This window comes from Pseudopipra pipra, chromosome 16 (assembly GCF_036250125.1).
Source record: "Pseudopipra pipra isolate bDixPip1 chromosome 16, bDixPip1.hap1, whole genome shotgun sequence".
Taxonomy (NCBI): Eukaryota; Metazoa; Chordata; class Aves; order Passeriformes; family Pipridae; genus Pseudopipra; species Pseudopipra pipra.
In genome coordinates, this window is record NC_087564.1 from 15,550,635 (window position 1) to 15,568,569 (window position 17,935).

The 17,935-nt window shown below is 59.3% G+C and overlaps 1 protein-coding gene across 2 annotated transcripts in view; it reads left to right on the forward strand.

The window, feature by feature from the left end:
• The first annotated feature begins 1,019 nt into the window (after nt 1-1,019).
• The window catches only part of NHERF2 (NHERF family PDZ scaffold protein 2), a 33,294-nt gene continuing 16,378 nt past the window's right edge, over nt 1,020-17,935 (forward strand). Inside the window, exons 1-2 of one of the 2 annotated variants that reach the window (XM_064673417.1) lie at nt 1,020-1,482; nt 5,452-5,709. In XM_064673417.1, the coding sequence (XP_064529487.1) occupies nt 1,273-1,482; nt 5,452-5,709 (468 nt within the window). In that variant the 5' untranslated portion in view covers nt 1,020-1,272. Of the gene's footprint in view, nt 1,483-3,748; nt 3,827-5,451; nt 5,710-17,935 lie in introns of those variants that run through there. The other variant, XM_064673418.1, reaches the window with a different exon arrangement.

Consider the following 17,935-nt stretch of genomic DNA (forward strand, 5'->3'; position numbering starts at 1 on the left):
GCTGGCTGCAGTGTTTGCTTCAGCTCTATAAAATCTGGTAGGAAAGCTGTTGAGGAAGGAGAAACACCGCAGAGGAAGGCCAGGAAACCTGTGGCAAAGGAATGTGACGTGCAATGCCAACACTGTGATAGGCAATCTGCCTCATGTCCTCCTTGTAACAGATTTCACAGAAATGAAGACCAGGAACGCAAAAAGGTGAAGATGGGGATCTGCACATTTCACCAAAACAAGCTCATTCCGGGGGAAACCTGGATGGCCTCTCCAAAGGGCACCTGGGATGTAGTGTGAACCTTTTCCCACCAGGAATCATCAAATCCTGGAATGGTTTGGGTTGGACATATAATGGCCAGTCTTCGCGAGCGAAGATTTTGGGAAAGGTCATTAACCCTTCCAGCCTGCGCAGTGGATTTTTTTAGGTGAGACACAGCGTGCGCTGAACTGAGCCCACCCTTTAGTCCTGAGGTTCATCTGCCGGGGCCGAGCAAAGCTTGGACAGTGGCAGTGAGGTCCCCAGGATGTAGGTTTGTTTAGAGTGACCTTCTCTTAGGTGGATTGCCTACCAAGGCTGACGAGCTCCACCTGCCCAGGGGGCCGGGAATCGAACCCGGGTCGCAGTGGTGAGAGTCAGGCACTCTAACCACTAGACCACCAGAGGCCCGGTTTGGGTTGGAAGAGACCTTAAAGACCATGCAGTCCCACCCCCTGCCATGGGCAGCGACACCTTCCACTAGCCCAGGTTGCTCCAAGCCCCGTCCAGCCTGGCCTTGGACACTTCCAGGGATGGGGCAGCCACAGCTTCTCTGGGCAACCCGACCACCGAGATCCAACCATATGGCTCATTTGCTGGAAGGATTTTGGCCCGGGGGTTCCATCAGCTGCTGGTGCCGGTGCCGGTGCCGGTTCTGGTGCCGATGCTGATGTCGGTGCCGGTCCTAGTCCCGGTCCCGGTCCCGGCTTCGCCCGCCCCGTCCCGTCCCTCGCCGCGGCTCCGCCCCGTCCCCTCCCGGCCCGACCCCGTCCCCGCCCGCCGCGCTCCCGGTGCCGCGGGGCAGCGCAGCATGGCCGAGCTGCGCATCGCCCCGGCCCCGGCTCCTGCCCCGGCTCCTGCCCCGCTCCCAGCGCCGGCCGCAGCCGCAGCTCCAGCCCCGGTCCCGGCCCCGTTCCCGGTCCCGGTCCCGACCCCGACCCGCCCCTCCGCGCCCGCCCCGGGCCGCCCATAAAAGCGGCCCCGCGCCCGCCCGCCCTCCCGCCGCCGCCGCTCCGCCGCCGGCCATGGCCAAGGACCAGCTGAAGCCGCGGCTGTGCCGAATGCTGAAGGGGGAGAGCGGCTACGGCTTCCACCTGCACGGCGAGAAGGGCAAGAGCGGCCAGTTCATCCGCAAAGTGGAGCCCGGCTCGCCCGCCGAGGCCGCGGGGCTGCGCGCCGGGGACCGCGTCGTGGAGGTGAACGGGCTCAACGTGGAGCAGGAGACACATCACCAGGTGAGGGCAGGGCCCGGGACGGCGGGGGGACGGCGAGGACGGACGGGGGGGACAACGGGGCCGACAACGGGGGCAGCCACCGCGGCACCCCGGGCTGAGCGCCCCGGCTCCGGCCGCCCCGCCGACTCGGCTCTGCCCGGCTCCAGCCTCCCTGCAGAGGGCTAAAGGGGTGTTTTCACCCAAAATATCTCTGCCGGAGCACCTCTGGTCCGGGCTATGCTGGTGGGTGCAGAGATGGGGTGGGTGACCCCCTCGGGGTTCCGGGGGCTTTGTGTGCCCCGGGACGGTCGGTTCCCGTGCGGACAGTGGGCGGTGCGGTGTCTCCCTGCTGGGGACAGGCTGTTGTAATCGTGTCAAGGTGGGAAAGCCGAAGGTGTTTGGGGCTGGGCAGGGCTCCGCCGCGTTATGCAATCTGTGGTGGAAAGGAATGGGGAGACCCGGGCTTTATTTCCGGCTCTGCTGTGGGTTTTCTTGGCTGCTTTTGGCGAGCTGCTCCTGCTTGTGCAGCCCGGAGTGTACGAGGATGCCTTAAAATCTCCTGATAAAGCTCTGCAGATGTTCAGCAGTTTTGCTGGCCGGAGTGTGATAGGGCTCGGAGGGGAGCCGTGGCTGTTCCTGCCCACGGCCGTGGCTGGGGGGGTCCAAGGGAGCTGTTTCTCAGCTCTGCAACAGAAGCTGTTTCAGGCCGTGTCATTTTCTGCTTACAAAACCGAAACTTGTATTTGTCAAACAGTTTCATCTAAACAAACAAACAAGGAGGTTCAAGCAGCTCCAGTCCCGCGGACACTCGGAGCCTGGCAAGGGGCACAGTTTGCCTCGTGGCTCGTGGGGCTCTGCGGGGTTTAGTGCTTTAGTAACTCAAAACACATGGTGAGCCCTTCTGCCAGCGCTGCATTGGGGCAGAGCAGGGATGTGCCTCGGCCCTGCAGAGTTTTGGGGGGTTGTGGCTTCCCAGGCTTCACCCACCAGGTGTGGATGTTGATGTGCTGAAGGTGAGGCTGAGCCTCCAGTAAAGCCTCATGGACTCCCTTCTGTGAGCTTGGTGGGTTTTGGTGGCTAATTGAGCTTGTTTTGATGATCTGAGCCAGCTGTGTGAAAGTTAATGTTTGTCCTGAAATGTGATTTCAAACCCCTTGAAGGAGGATCCCCATCTTTGATGTGGCTGGGCAGGAAGGAGAGCTGTGTTCCTGTGGCGCCTTGGAAGCCATCAGAACTCCCTGCTGGAGCTGGGCTGCTGGGGATGGGCGATAGCAGGAACAGCAGCTGTGCCTTTGAAACGTGCTGGGGCTGCCCAGTAGGTTGAGTGAAATGGGAGAAATGTCTTTCTTCCATTTTTTGCTGCTGGAGGCCGGATGGAGCCCTGGCGCTTGCAGAGGTGGGAGGGAGCCTTGGTGCTTGTGGATGCAGGATGGAGCCCTGGCACTCACTCCCCACTGCAGAGCAGTGATTGGGATGGGGTGTCTCGTCCAGGGTGTTGAAGAGCTCGGTGCTGTGCTGTGCTTCTGCTGCTATAGCATTGGGACCTATGAGCATGCAAGTGGTGGGAGCAGGAGCAGCCCTGCCTGCTCCTGGAATCGCTCTTTCTGCTGCCTCAATACCATAAGAACCTCTTCCTTCCCCCAAAACTACCCAGCACTGATGGACCATGGGAAGGGTGATGCTGTGCTGGGTCACACACCAGCTCCTGACGATGGGTTGGAGCAGCTGGTTCACCATGGCTTCTCCTTGTGCTGCTCCTTCCCCAACCTTGAACAAGTAACACTTCTCCATGTGCATCGGGACGGAGCCCGCAGCAAACAAGGCCTTGCTGTTTGGGTGTAACTGTGTTTCCAGCTGAAGCTGGCAGCATTTGTGTCTTTGTTCTCTGTTTTTTCCTGGCCTTACCCAAGGAGCGAAGGCAGAACGTGTTCTCAGGGCATTTCATGTCTTGGATGCAAAACTGCATCCTGGCTCCCGGGTTCCTCGCCCCGGCGGCAGCGCGGGCATGGGGCAGAGCTGTGGCTCCTGCCCTCCTGCTGTGCCTGGAGCAAGGAAAGCCTCCCGGTCCCTGCGGAGCCTGGCACCATGGAACAGGGCACAGGCACCCCTTTCGGAGCTGCTCCCAGCGGCATCGTGAGTCCCCTTCCTGGGCGGCTGTTGTTTGGCAAGGGTGGAAGGGCCCCGGCCGGCTCTGCCGGGCTGGTGCTGGTGTCGCCAGGGGTGAAAGTCTGTTTGGGTGGAGCTGCGGAAATCATGGGGCTGGGACCGGTGCTGAGAAGGTCCCGAGGCACCAGATGCTCGGGGGAGGCTGCGGCGTCTCCAGAAGCGCCGTGGGCTCGGGGCTGTGAACATGGCTCGGAAGCGGGTACGGTGCTGGGCAGGACCTTGTCGGGGCCCCACTGCTGCTTTGCCTCTCACCTCACTGCTCTGTCCCCAGAGAGACTTGCTGCCTGGGGGGGCTCGTCACAGAAAGCCCCTTCTGCTCATGGTGAGGGGCTGCTCTGTGCCACTCTCCCTGCCTGGTTCAGGGGGACTCGGGAAACGCTTGCTCCATCTGCTCCAGCACTGCTCTCGCCGTGGCTGTTGGGGAACTCGGTGCTGGGTGATCCTGGCACAGCTCCCTGCTGGGTTGGGACCCTTCTGTGGTGCCTCTGAGTGTCGTTGGGGTCTGTGGGACTGCTGTGATTCCCTGCCTGGAGCATCCAAACTGTGGGGTCTGGAGATCATCGCTGTGCAGGACCAGCGCATTCCCCATCTGTGTCACTGCTGCCATGTGTTGGCTGCTGCTGCCAGGTCCCCTCTGGGAGAAGTGTCCCTGCACAGGCATTGCTGGTGTCAGCAGCACCATCTGATGTCAGGTGTAAATGGATCTGAACGGGAGCAGATGGATTTTCTGGGGCCTGATGGATCAGCACTGTTCGGGCTGGTTACGGGTGGCAGCCCTGGGCACGACCGCCCGGCACGGCACACGGAGATGGAGCTGCAGTGGATGGCTTGGTTCAGGACAAGCAGCCTTGGGGGTTGGTTTCTTTTCCTCCTTTGCAGATCCGGGCTCTGTTGACCTTGAGTGGCGCTCGAAGGGAGTAAATAAACGCTGGCTAATTGCGCATTAGGCTCGTTTGTCGCTCTAACCTTGGCGGTTGTGGCGTGTCTGGCTGGTGTGACCTAGATCAGAGCAGGGGCCCTGCAAGGAGCCCAGTGCTGCTTTTGGGGGGTGCCCAGCATGTGTGAGGTGTTCAGGGCCACCCCGTGGCTGCGGGTGGTGGCTGAACAGCACTGCCGGCGATACCACCCCTCCTCCTCCTCCGATGAAGGCCTGTGCAGGGAGGGGGTGCTCTCAGTGGCTGCCAGCAGAGAGTCTGGAAGTGTTTTCCGTTTGCCCTGCTCCTGTGGATGTCCTGAATTTGCCCTGTTTCCATCTCAACCCATGCTGGTGGGATCTACCCCCCTGCCTGGCTGTGGGATCAGCTCCTCCCGGCTCTCCCCACCATGCTGGCACCACAAGTGCCTGTTGGAGCCTCTGCCAGTCACTGATCTGTTCGAAGGAGCCAGGCAGAGCAGGACAGTGTCCCTATTCAATATGCCTGGAGCTGGATCCTGGTGGGGACGGGCCCATCTCCTGCTCCCAGCACTGTTTTCCCTTATCTCTGCTGGTCCCTAGCACAGATGGGGGATGGATGCATGGATTGGGCTGTTTCCTTCCTAAAACCCCCCAGGGTCGGGGTGGGTGATCTCTGCTGCTGTGTGGCTGCAGGGAACGGGCTGAAAGAGCCACCACCATCATCACCCAGGGCTGCAGGCTCCATCCTGGGCATCTCCCAAAGCCGTGCTCGGCCCTTCTCCCCCATCGGTGATGGCTGGAAGTGACAGCAAACCTTCACCCAGACCGGAGCTGCAGGAGAGTGGGGGAGAGCTGATGGCCCTTGGGTCCAGCTCCTGCCACCCCTGAGAGTTCCCATGTTCCTGCTCAGCTGTCCCTCTCCTTCCCAGGTCGTGCAGCGCATCAAAGCCGTGGAGACGGAGACGCGCCTGCTGGTGGTGGACAAGGAGACGGACGAGTACCTGTGCAGCCTGCGCCTGACCTGCACCGAGGACATGGTGCACAACGGGATCCTGCTCAGCTCCAGTGTCTCACCCTCCAAGGCCCTGGGCAGCGACAACGGGGAGGTCTGGAAGCCACAGCTGGATCTGAGCGGGGGCAGCCTCCAGCGGCATTCCCACAGCTTCTCCTCGCACGGCAGCAGGAAGGTGAGGGCAGGGTGGGGCAGGGGTGTGAGCCCCCCTGGGAGCACCTTCCTCTGTTAGCATGGCTTGTCCCGTCGCAGTAAAACCTCCTGTGTGTGGCTGTCGGCTCAGGGACCCCGCTGTGTCCCGAGCTGCACTTTGGACTCCTTTGCTCTTGCTCCAGGCAGTGTTGGCTGCTGGGGGCTGCACGGCTCCCTCCCCTTGAGTGCCCCCCGGGGTTGTCAGCCCTGGGGATCAGTGACCCCATGGTGCCTCAGCTGAGGTCGGTGTCCCAGCCTGGGCCTTTCCTGGCCCTGGGACAGGCGGCTTGGAGCAGGGACATGGCAAAGCTGCAGCTCTGAATGAGCTTCTCTCCCCTCCATTATTTGCAGGAGGGAGGGAACATCTGGGACAAGCATATTCTCAACTTTTTGCTGAAATAGGAAGGAAATTAGCTCTTTTTAAGTGGCCTGGGTCTGGACTGTGCCTTTTATTGGTAAACTCCTTTCCAAAGGGGAAAAAATTCGGGATGGAAACTGTCCAGTTTCCACGGCTGCCGGGCTGGCGGGGACGGCGCAGGGTTGTGCTCTGCAGATAGCAGGGCTCGCTCCAGGCTGCCCCTGCTCCAGGTGGGAATGTGACAGGAGCCATGTGGGCGTTGCACGGCCGAGCTGGTGACTCTGGCACTGCTCCACAGCCATCTGTCCCCTTCCCTTCCGTGTCCCTGCGCTGTCCCCTCCTGTGCTCACTGCTCTGTGCTGCCACTGGTGCTCAATGGCCTCCTCCAGCACGGAGCTGCCATGGGTGTCCCCCTCCTCCTCCTCATCTTCCTCCTCCTCCCTGGGGGCCTTGCAGGGGCTGCCTGGTCTCTGTCCCCTTGGAGCAGGGCTGGGGGCTGAGTGCTGGCCCCATTGGGCTGCTGGGAGGAGATCAGTGGGAAAGTCAGGAAAGTGTCGTCCTCAGGAGCCCTCCATGGGGAAATCCCCCTGTGCAGATAAGGGGTGATGCTGCTGTGAGGTGTGAGCATCCCAGTGATAATGAGGGGCTCTCACCCCATGGTTCTTCCCTCTGGAGCTGTTTGGGATCTTGCAGAGGAGGGTTGCCCTTCCCTGACAGGGCAGGATTGGAGGCAATATTTGATTTTTTTGTATTTTTTGCATCATTTGAAGCTGTTGGAAGGTCTGTGTGACGATGATGGATGTGTTTCCCCGGGGGGTTGGTGCACCCCTGGGATGGCTGACATTCCCAAGGTGGGGGTTTGCTGTGCATGGTTGGGGGTGGCTTTCCAAACTGGGGATTTCCTCTCCTGTCTGTTTCGTGTGCTGGTCGGGATCCAAGAGCGTGTTCTGACGGGAAGTCAGGCCAGGGGAACAGGACAGTCCCTTCCGGCCTTTGGGTTTTGGCTCCTCCAAGGAGAGGGTGGAACAGGCAGAGCTGAACAGGGCTGGGTGTGAGTGGGGAGAAGCCCCCGTGTCCCCATCAGAGGGACTGGGGCTTAGTGGGGGCTTTGCCTGGGCATTCAGTGCTTGATGTGCCAGAGACAGAGCTGATTTTGGTGTAGCCTGCACTGGACAAAGGGAACTGACTCCAGGAATGACGTCCCCTGTGTGGGGTTGGGGACGGGCTGCTGAGCATGTCGGGCACTCACAGAGCCTTGGGTCAGCAGCTGGTTTGCTCCTGCCTTGGCAGCCCTCGAGAGCTGGGCCCTGCCAGCTCCCCTGGCCAAGGTCACTTGTCCGTGCTGGAGTGTGTGACCCTGGTGTGAGGTCAGGGGTGGCCGGAGCAGCAGGAGCTGACCCTGCTCCCGTGCAGTCCTGCTTGCTTCAAGGTGGTAAAACCTGCTCCAGGCTCTTTGTCTGGGGGACATGTCCCTCCTTCTGTGTCCCAAAGCAGCTGGAGGCCAGGGGATGGTGGACATAGGGTGGCTGACCCCAGTTTGTGCCATGCTCGGCCCCCCAGTGCTGTCCCTCCATGGGGCAGTTTGAGCCCCATCCTACTCCTGCAGATCACAAGCACTGGGATGTGCAGCTCCTGAGTGTGGGAGGACTTGAGGAGATTTCAGCCCCTGCAGTGGGGCTGTGGCAGCTGGGATTTGTCCCCAGCTAGATTTAGGGCTTTTGTGAGCTCCCCTGGAGGCGTTTAGTGAAGGAGGAGAAAAGGCAGCTCCCTCCCCCCTGCAGACCTGTGGCCCCAGCCTGCCCCTGTGGGAACCTGGGCCGATGCTCCAGGCTGCTCCCAGGGAGCTGCATTTTTGTGAGCACATTTGTTTATATAAAAGGCTGGAGTTTTCCTGGATTTGGGGCCGGGTTGTTAAGGGCAGCCTGAAGCAAGGAGCAACTGAAACAAAAAGAGGAGGGAAGTCTGGCACCCAGGATGGCTGGCAGGGTGGGCAGCGGGGGGTGATGGAGCAGGGAGGGTGGGCACAGCCCTACCAGCCCCCCCATGCTGTCCCAGACTGATTTCCCAAGAGGGGTGACCCCCCAAGCTCTGCCATGGGTGGGGAGGTCACTGTGCACCCCAGCAGGGACCTGGTGCCCAGGACCTCGTGCTCCAGGAACCCGGTGATGCCATGAATAATTCAGCACCTATTTCCAATCCTGCTGCCTGCCCCGGGTGCAGGTTGGCAGGGCTGGCAGCCAGTGGCTGCCCCTGTCACAGCTCTGCTGTCCCCAGCACCACTTGTGGCCGTGGTGGCACAGGGAGCTGGGGCTGCCTTGCCCTGTCCCTGCTGTGCCCATACCCGTGTCTGCTGGGCTGGGAGGGGTTTGGGGGTTTGCTTGCTTGCTGCCTGCCCCGTGCTGTGTCCCCTGGCAGGGCACATGTCCCCATGCCATGTACTCCTCTGTCTCCAACGTGTTCTTGTGGCCACTGGACTGTTTCCCCCTGCTTTCCAGGGGGCTGCTCTGCCCTGACAGGCTCCAGTACCCCTGGCAGGTCCAGGGGTGGGGAGCAGGGGGGTCCCAGAATGGCAGGGGCTGCTCTGGGTGCCTGGTGTGAGCTGCTTTAATGGCAAAGGTGCCTTTGGGCAGCGATGGCTGTTAATGAAATGCTAAATGTACAAGGCAGGCGAGCTGCAGGGCTGGCACTGGGTAGTGCTGCCAGCGCTCACCTGGGTGCTGCTGCTCACTCCTGAGGTGCCCCTGGTGGGCAGGGGTCATGGCCCAGGGCTGGCAACACCTTCACAGGCGTCTGTGGCTCCTCTGTCCCATTCCTGCTGTGCACTGGGAGGGATGTGCCATCACTGGGACCCTCGTTAGGGCCCACGGGCTGTGTGAGATGCATTTGGGGTGTCCTTGGGACTTGCTGCCTCGCTGCTTTCTCCAGGTGTGTTTATAGGAGAAATAAGAACAACAGCAAAGCCACCAAAAGGCACTTGGGATCATGCAATTCCCTCCATTGCTGCTCCGGTCTCGACAAATTGTGCTGCGGGGGGTGGGTGTGCAGAGGGACCTTCACAACCTTTACAAAGGATAAACTTCTCCAAAGTTTATCCTTTGGAGAACAAGCCCACGTCTTGTAGCTGCTGGATTTAAGCCTGTTGAGTCTGGGAATTTTAATGGAGGGGAATTAACGGCTGGTTGTTGATTGTCCCCTGCTCAGGGAGGGAGGTGTCACCTTGGGATTGCTGCTGGCAGGAATGGGTGTCCCTCAGGTGCCACGGGGTTGTGGCAGCTCCTGTGTGCCCTGGCCTGATGTGCCTGGGGACAGATGTGTTGCTCTCTGCAGGAGGGTGGCCAGGTGCCTGTTGGGACCAGGTGTGGGGCCAGCACTGAAGTTGGGGCCGTAAATATTTACTCTTCTCTTTGGGTCAGGAATAAGAACTTTTCTCTGATGCAAATAAACCCCTGGTGTTGTGATGTCTCCTGCCGGAGCGCTGGAAGGGGAGTAACTCGGGACAGATGTTTTTGGAGTGCTTTGCCAGCTCAGTTGAGGCCCAAAATTTAGGGCTTGTAGAATAACCACAAAGATGTAATAAAACCAAACATGAGCAGAAATGTCTGCAGCAATTATGCAATTTAAAAAAAATAAATAAATAAGTGAGGGGATGGTTTGAATTAAAGCACTTCCCTGCAGCATCCTGTACTCCCCGTGGCAGGCTCAGACCTGTGGGAGGGGGTGATGGGGAGGATGGCAAAGCTTATCCCTGGCACAGCCTGGGTGAGGTTCCTGCTGTGGGGAAACCTTCCGGCACGGAGCCCAGGGCTCTGTGGCTGTGTCCCTGTGGCGTTCCCTGCCCTTCCCACAGCAGCTATTTCTGTGGAATCTGAGGTTCTGGATGGGCAGAGCTGAAGGGAAGCTGTGTGTGTGCCCATCAGGGGAGGGATGTGTCACTGTGAGCTCTGCCTTTCTCTGCTTAAAAAGAAACTCTGCAAACTGTTTCTGCACCTGCGGTGTGGAGCTGCTCCGGGTGCTGTTCCCAGCTGAGGACATAGGGTGGGATGGGTGTGGAAGGGAAGATGCCTGTGGGGAGCTGGGGGCAGGACAGTGGGGCTGGAGACCCCCTGCCTCCCCCCAAAGAATGCCATTGCACTGGGCACTCGTGGAGGGGTGTTTTATGTGGGAGCTCAGCCAAGGAGCAGCAGAGGGATCCCTCGGGTTTGGGGTTGTGCTTCAATCCCAAAGGCAGGGCAGCAGCTGGGCCGAGCCTGGGGAAGCCGGCGCTGACCCCGCTGCATTATTGATGGTGCCGGGCTCTGGCATCGTGTGTCACGGGGCTGGGCTGGGGGTGGGCTCTGGAGCAGCTCCAGCTCAGCACCTCGGGAAGGGAGCTTGGGACATGTGGCAGCCGGAGAAGCTTTGGCTTGGGATGAGCAGCGTGTGCTGGGCATCACCACAGCGCTTGGAGGAGGTGCTGGCAGGGATCTGAGCCTTGTCCTGCTGGATACAATCCAGGTTCAAGACGAGACACTCACCCATGGGGTTGTGAGGTGGATAAACCAGTGTGTTGCTTGGCAGGGTCAGCCCTGGCTTCCCACCCCACAGGTCCTGCACGCTCGCATCCTCCCGGTGCTGTGGGAAGGGGTTTTGGATGCAAAGCACTTCCTTCTGTGTGGACTGTGGCTGTGTCCCATCCCCCAAGTGCTCTGGAGCCGTGGGTGGGCTGCGGGGATGGGATGGGCTGAGCAGGCGTCCTCAGCCACAGCTCGCCCGTGCAGGCTCAGTGAGGGCAGCGGGTCCGGGGAAGGGGCTGCTCTGGGGGGTTATTTTCGTGCCGGGGCAGCGCAGGAAGCCCCTCCCGGGGAGGAGAGCATCCACCCCGCGGCAGAAACTTCCTCCGCCGGGATATTTTTAGTGAAACACAAAGCGGGTGGGAGGCAAGAGGCAGATTAGCATCGGGAGGAGCTGTGCCCTGCCAAGAGCCTTTGTTCCCGGAGCCACACGCTCCCAAGGGACACCCGGTCCTTTGAGGGGGCAGTGGGGTGACCCCCGGGACCCCCTCATCGCTGGGAGGGGGCAGGAGTGGGTGGGGTGTCGATCCCAACCCAGTGCCCGGCTGCAGGAGGGGATGCTGCTGACACCGAGAGATGCTGCGTGTGGTCCAGCCGGTGCTGATCCCTTCTGCATCCCCGAGTAATCAAAAACTTTCCCTCAAAACGATTGGAAAACTGATATTAAGTGGGAGCTGTTGGAAGTGCAGCTCGCTCCGGCCCCCTCTGCCCGCAGGGATCGGCTCCAGCAGCCTTGTTCAATAACAGCCCTGCTCACGAGTGGGCTCCTCGCCAGCTGCCGATGGTTCTGTTCAATAGGAGGACTATTAAATGGTTTCAAATAAATTAAAAATCTTCTGGCAGCACCAGGGCCTTCCTCGTGTGCCCTGGCAGCTGCACAGAGCCCCTGCTGTGCCTCCCCTCCATCCCTTGGAGCTTCTCCAGCCTGGTCAGGCTCGTGGTCTTGTCGTGGTGGAGGAAACCTTAAAACAATATTGGGTTTGGGTTTTCTTTTTGGATTCCCTCTTTATTACCAAGGCCCAAGTGAGTTGTGGAGGAGGGGACACGCTGCACATTCCCAGCTGTTTAGCCAGGGCTGTCCCAGTGCTGCTGTGCAGCATGGCTGGATAAATCATCTCCAGGAGTTTGATCCCAGACCCGGTGGTGCCGCAGGTCTGGGTGAATCCCACCTCCTCCTGCCCAGCCCCTGGATGTGGGGCTGCTCCCACCTGGATAAAAGGTGCTGGAGTTTCATATTGCTTGTGGAGAATGGAAACACAGGGAGTAAAGTGTGCTGGAGGGGAGCAGGGCTTCCAGCTGCTGACCAGGTACACCTGACTTCCAAACAAGGTTTGTAAAGAACTCCTTTTAATCCATGAAACACCATCTGCCCACAGCCCTGACATGTGGCATCACCTTTGTGAGCTTTGTTCAGGCCCTCTGGGAGACCAAGGCTGTGAGGTGGAAGGATGTGCCCAGCACTGTGAATAGCTCAGAGTGGAAATGAAGGTCTGTTTTGAGCTGGTTTTGTCTCCCAGACCTTGGCTCTGTCTCTAAATATGGAGATTTTTACAGGCAGTGGTGTTGGGAGACCCCAGGTTGGGATATGAGAGAGAAAAAGTCAAACTCGTAATCAGTAAAGGGTTTTTTCAAATCCACAGGTTTATTCCTTTAAATAAGAAATTGAACCCCAAGTTGTTGACATAATTATTTCTGGCAAGATCCATATTGTAATTTAATTTCATTACAGCTTTTGCCTGGCCCCCTGAGTGTTTTGGTTCCGTTGCTGCGTTCAGGCCATATCCAGACGTGGGGCTGGATTTTGTTGGCTCAGTGTCTCTCTTTTCCCACTAAAGTTTTGCAAGAGTTTGTTTCCAGGTACAATAAGCTGCTGGTGGATGTTTGGTAGCGGTGAGTGTGTGAAAGCCAAAGTGAAAAGTAGCTTTATGAGGAAGGGGAAGGTAAGAAAGATGGTTCCCTGTAGGTTCTGGTGCTGAAGAAGTGTGAGGAGATGCTCTGTGGACACAGAATCCTGGAATGGTTTGGGTTGGAAGGGACCTTAAAACCCATCCAGTCCCACCCCTGCCATGGGCAGGGACATCTCCCACTAGCCCAGGTTGCTCCAAGCCCCGTCCAACCTGGCCTTGGACACTTGCAGGGATGGAGCAGCCTCAGCTTTCCTGGGCAACCTGTGCCAGGACCTCCCCACCCTCACAGGGAAGAATTTTCTTCCAGTATCCCATCTAACCCTGCCCTCTGGCAGTGGAAAGCCATGCCCCCTTGTCCTATCCCTCCATCCCTTGTCCCATGTCCCTCTCCAGCTCTCCTGGAGCCCCTTTAGGCACTGGAAGGGGCTCTCAGGTCTCCCTGGAGCCTTCTCTTCTCCAGGCTGCATGAGTTGGACTGCCTGGCAGTGGGTTTTCCCTTGGGAGAGTCTCCAGCTGTCCCATGTGCTGCCAGGGATGTTTGAGGAAGGAGTAGGACAGGGATCAGCAGTGAGTGAGTGCCCCAATGCCATCCTGGGCCCCTCCATCACCATCTGCTGGAAGTGGGGTCACTGCCTCCACATTGAGAGCCCCGCTGCTCACCCTGCACTGTGTGACTGAACCCTCTTAAGGAATTACAGGGGCTAATCCCGTTAAAGACACGAGCAGCACAAAAGGTGGTGGGAGGGCTAATCCCTCTGCTCCAGCCTCGGCAGGCTGAGCTCCCGCCCCCGGGAATGTGGCTGTACCTCTGGCTGGACCGGCATTCCCTGGGGAATGGTGCTCTGCCCTGGGGAATGGTGCTCTGCCCTGGGGAATGGTGCTCTGCCCTGGGGCAGGGCTCCAGGGGCTCTTCCCAGTTCCTGACAGCTCCTGCCTCACCATGGCCAGCACGGAGCTGGCTCTCACTCGTGCCGGACTTGCAGTCCCTCATGAGCAGCCAGAGGCCACCCCAGGTAAATCAGTTAATTCTGGCCTTGGGGTTGTTCATGGTTAGCAGGATTTAATTAAGACAAGCCCTAATTAGTTCTAAGCGGGTGAGTAGTCAGTCGGCTTTGCCTGGAAGAGTTCCCTGCTCTTGTCTGGCAGCTGTGAACAAGCACAGGGCTCTGCTGGCATTGGGGACTGGAATGGGGTACGTTGGAGACCCTGTATTGTGCTGGAATGTGGGCATAAAAATCACCTTGGAGTGGCTGATGGGGTTTTGCTGGGCGCCCAAATCCACCTTTTGGTTTTGCAAGCACTGTTCTGGGGCTGTTCCTGCTTTCCCATGGCTTTCTTCTCCCCGTCAGCCCTTCCTGTGGGCATGGATTGCCCCGAGCTCACAGCTGGCACCGGGCTGTGCCCGGCACCACACACCCACCCCGGGTTTATCAGCCGGAGCAGGCGGAGCCGGCGCTGCCTCCGGGGTTATCACAGGAGATCCTCCCGTGCTGCCCTGGGGACACACCGTGTCCCCCAAACCCCCTTATCTGCCCCAGCCCTCCTGGGCTGGAGATAAGCACCAGCCCCTCTCCTGGGAGCAGCAGCTGGAGCATGCTCGGCTCCCGGGCAAGGGGCATCTTCTGTGGCCGCCTCGTTTTTAAGGAGCTGGTTTGAAATGTGTCATTTTCGGAGCTGAGCATCCCAGTGGGATGAGCCCTGGGGTTCCCTGATTGCGTCAGGCCTCGGTTTGGTCCCGTGTTTCCCGGCAGTGCCGTGGGATGGAGCGGGTGCCAGCATTGTGCAATGGGGCTGTGGCAGCAGGGTTGACTTTTGGAGGGGGAGGTCGAGGAGAGCCCCTACAGAGCCAGAGGCTTTGGGTGCTGTGTCCAGGTCAGCAGATTTTGTGCAAAGGCTTTGGCTTGTGGGTTTTTGGGAGAAGGGAGTAGTTTGCATGTCAGGCTGAGGGCTGGGACCAAGGCTCCTCGCCCCTCCTGCTTTTTGGAAAATTGCACCCCTGGATGTTTTATTGCAGGATTTCTAAAGACAAAAGGCCTTACATTTGGTTGACCCCGAGCACGGGTGCCACAGCGCTGGCTTTGCTTTCGGTACAAGGAATGCAGAGGATGTTTGGAGCCCTCCCCCTGCCCCATTTCCTCCAGCGAGCTGTGCTGCCCAGCCAAGACAAATATTGGGAGTAAACTATTGAACTTCCCTGGTCTCAGCACTCACAGAGCAGCGCCTGTTCTCCCCCTTCCTGGGCAGGGGCCAGGCTGAGGGGGTGCAGATGTGTCCTGCTCCTGCCCCGTGTCCACTGCGCCCCTCGCTCCAAGGTGGGCTCGGTGGCAGAGCAGGAGGAGAGAACCAGCCCCAAAGGGACAGTGCAATGGCTTGTGCTGTCCTTCCCCACCCTGCATGTGCCTTATTGGGCTCTGCAAGGCTGAGTGTAGCACCCATGACCTCTTCCTCCAGGGTGGGGGGGACCAGGAGCCGTGTCCTCGCTGGCCCGTGGTGCAGAGGTTTTCCCCATTCCGTGTTCAATGTCTCAACTAACAGCCAGCTTTCTGCAGGGCAGTGGGATTGCACCCCATCCCCAAAAATCAGGCTTTCAGGGCAGGTTCTCCGTGGGTCTGAGCAGTTGGTGCTGGTCCTGGTGGGCTCTGGTGTTGGGTACATGGTCCTGTGATGGTGCCCCCAAGTCCCACAGCCTTGGCACGGGTGAAAGCCAGGACTTCAGAACCTGAGCAACCTCAGCCCTTGGGAAAATACCTTTCCTTCCCTGTGAGCCCCACCTGTAACAGGGTGCAGAATGTTCTCAGGGGTGGGAGGGTGCTCCCCACGGTGCCCAGTGCATGGCATGAGCCCCCACCACCTCTGGGGGGATTTCCCTTGGCATCCCCGGTGCCCAGTGAGTGCTGTGGGAGCACAAAGCTGTAGGACTGGATTCCTGCTTGTGACCGGGGTCACTGAAGGCAAGGAATGGGGCCAACACAGATGAGTGTTTGGTGATTGCTCAAGGCTTGGCCTGGAGGCAGCAGGGGGGTCCAAAGGGCAGGTGGTGGTGCCCGACTCCGGCACAGCCCCCGGCTGGGAGCTGTGGTGAACTCACCTATGGGCTCTGCCCTGAGCTGGAGGCTCCATCTGGGATCCATCACCTGTCCTTGGAGCAGTGCTGAGGACATGGATATGTGCTGTTGTGTCTGTGTTTTGGGGTGTTGAGGAGTTGGGCAGGGGATGTGAGTTCTGTGCTGCAACACAGCCCCTGTGGAGGGAGGGAGCTCTGTGGGATCAGGGAAGCTCATTCCCAGCATCTCCCTCTGCCTTCCCATTGTCCATAGCAATCCCTCTTCTCGCCTGGGGGTTCATGGTGAGCGTGGGAAGGACTTTTCCCCCTGTTCCAGCAGCTTGAACTCTGCACAGTGACCGATGCTCCTTTCCCTCCCACCCACTAGGAAACAGGTCCCTCTGGATCTGATGAGATCCCTTTGAATCCAGAATGGTGGAGATCCCATGTTTCTCCTCCTGGACAAATGCCAGCCTGCCAGGACCCATGCTGCTGCCCCATGTTGTGCTGGAGCTGATCCCTCTGGAGCAGGGGAGCTCGCTGGTATCCCGGCTGCGTGTCCCCTTGGCAGATCAGGCTGGAAAAGTTGTCTCTCTCAACGAAAACACGTGCACGTGGCGGTTTCGGTCTCCTCCAGCCTCCTTCCCTCCTCCCAGTCTCTCCCTGGGCCGGGCCAGCTGCTCCCTGCTCCAGCCAAGCCTGTGCTGCTGTTCCTGGCTCCAGCCCTGCCCGGGGGGAAGAGCGTGGGTGCCTTCGCTGTCTGAGTCTGCTCAAACGCCAGCAAAGAGGGGAAAAAATGCTGCTTCCCGCAGCTTGTGGCTGAGAAATTCCCCAGCTGTGGGATTGCCAGGGAATGGCCAGGACAGCTCAGTTGGAGTCAGTGCTGCTGGGGGGATCAGCTGGACCCCGTGGAGCTGCACTGGGCTGGTGTTCCCACAGTGGGGATGTGCCCATCGGGGTCTCGCCTGGGGTTGTCCCCACAGGGGACACGTGGGCCTGAGCAGGACATGGCCTGGCCACAGCCCCTCTCCTGAGAGGCCCCTTTGTGCTCAGGGATTTCCATAATGCTCCAGTTCAGTGCCTGGGATTTGGGAGAGGGGCAAATCCAGGCTTACCCCTTGCCTTAGGGCAGCAGCAGCAGCAGCAAAGGTCAAGCTCTGGTTTCTTTGGCAGTGGATTGTTTGGAGGTGAAGCCCTGATGGGAGCCGTGAGGGAGCTGCTGTTCCCATCGCCCTGTGGGTGCCGGGGTGGGAGTGGGGCCACCCAGCCTGGCAGGCACTGTCACCCTGGGCTGGACATTGGGCATCCTCCCCACCCTCCACATCCTTCCTGCTCTTGTTTTCTTCTGCCTGGCAGCTTGCTGGGATAACAGCCTGGGGCACAACTCTGGCAGGGTGCTGGTACCTGAGGGATTTGCATCCCACAGCACCTGGAAAGGACTGGGGCACATGGGATTGGGATGACCTGGACGCTCTGGTGCAGGGCACAGGGAGGTGCAAACCCCTTCTTGCTGCTGCTGCACTGCCAGGGTGTGGTGAAGGACCTCAGTAATTTTTTGTGACTGATTTTGCACCACCCTGGAAGGGGCTGTGGGTCACTAGTGACCCACACTGTCCCCTCTGCTGTGTCCAAAAGGGCTGCAGGGCTCAGGGTGGGTGTCCTTGGGTTCAGTGGGTCCCTACTGAGGCTCAGGACCCACTGTGGGCATCATCCTTCCCCTCCATGGCTGGAAGAAGCCATACTGCAGGCATGGGGTTTCCATGGCATGGTGGATCACTCTCCTCCTCACAGGGACTGTTGTCGGGCTTGACTGGGGGCAGAGCAGGGACCTGGTGTCACCCTGACCAGCCTAACTTGGTGCTCCCATCCATCACAGCAACCCCAGCAGGGACTGGAGACTCCCTGAAATATCCAAGTTGTCCCCTCAGCTGCAGCTTGGCCGTGGGACCTGTGGCTGGACATGTTCCACTGCTAACTGGAATCGCCCTCCTGCCATTCCCGCTCGCTCCCTTTGTGCTGCCTGTTGGCAGAGAAAGCAGCAGGGCCCAAAGGCTGGGATGCATCCAAAGGGTGTTGGGTGTGTGTGCTGGTACAGCCCCCCAGGCAGAGCTCCAGTGCCTGGCAGAGCCCCCCAGGCTGGTGGGAGGGTGCTGGGGGAGCACTGCTGGGAAAACAGCACAAATCTGTGTCTGCTGCCCTTAAAAAAAAATACACAAGTTTTTTCTTTTGATGCTTCTATCACTCAGACCCAGCTGGAGCAATTCAAATAATTGGAGCAATTTGACTAATGGAAGAGATTTTAATAAGCTACAACAGCCCAGAGCTGTGTTGGGGATGGGCAGGCAAAGTGT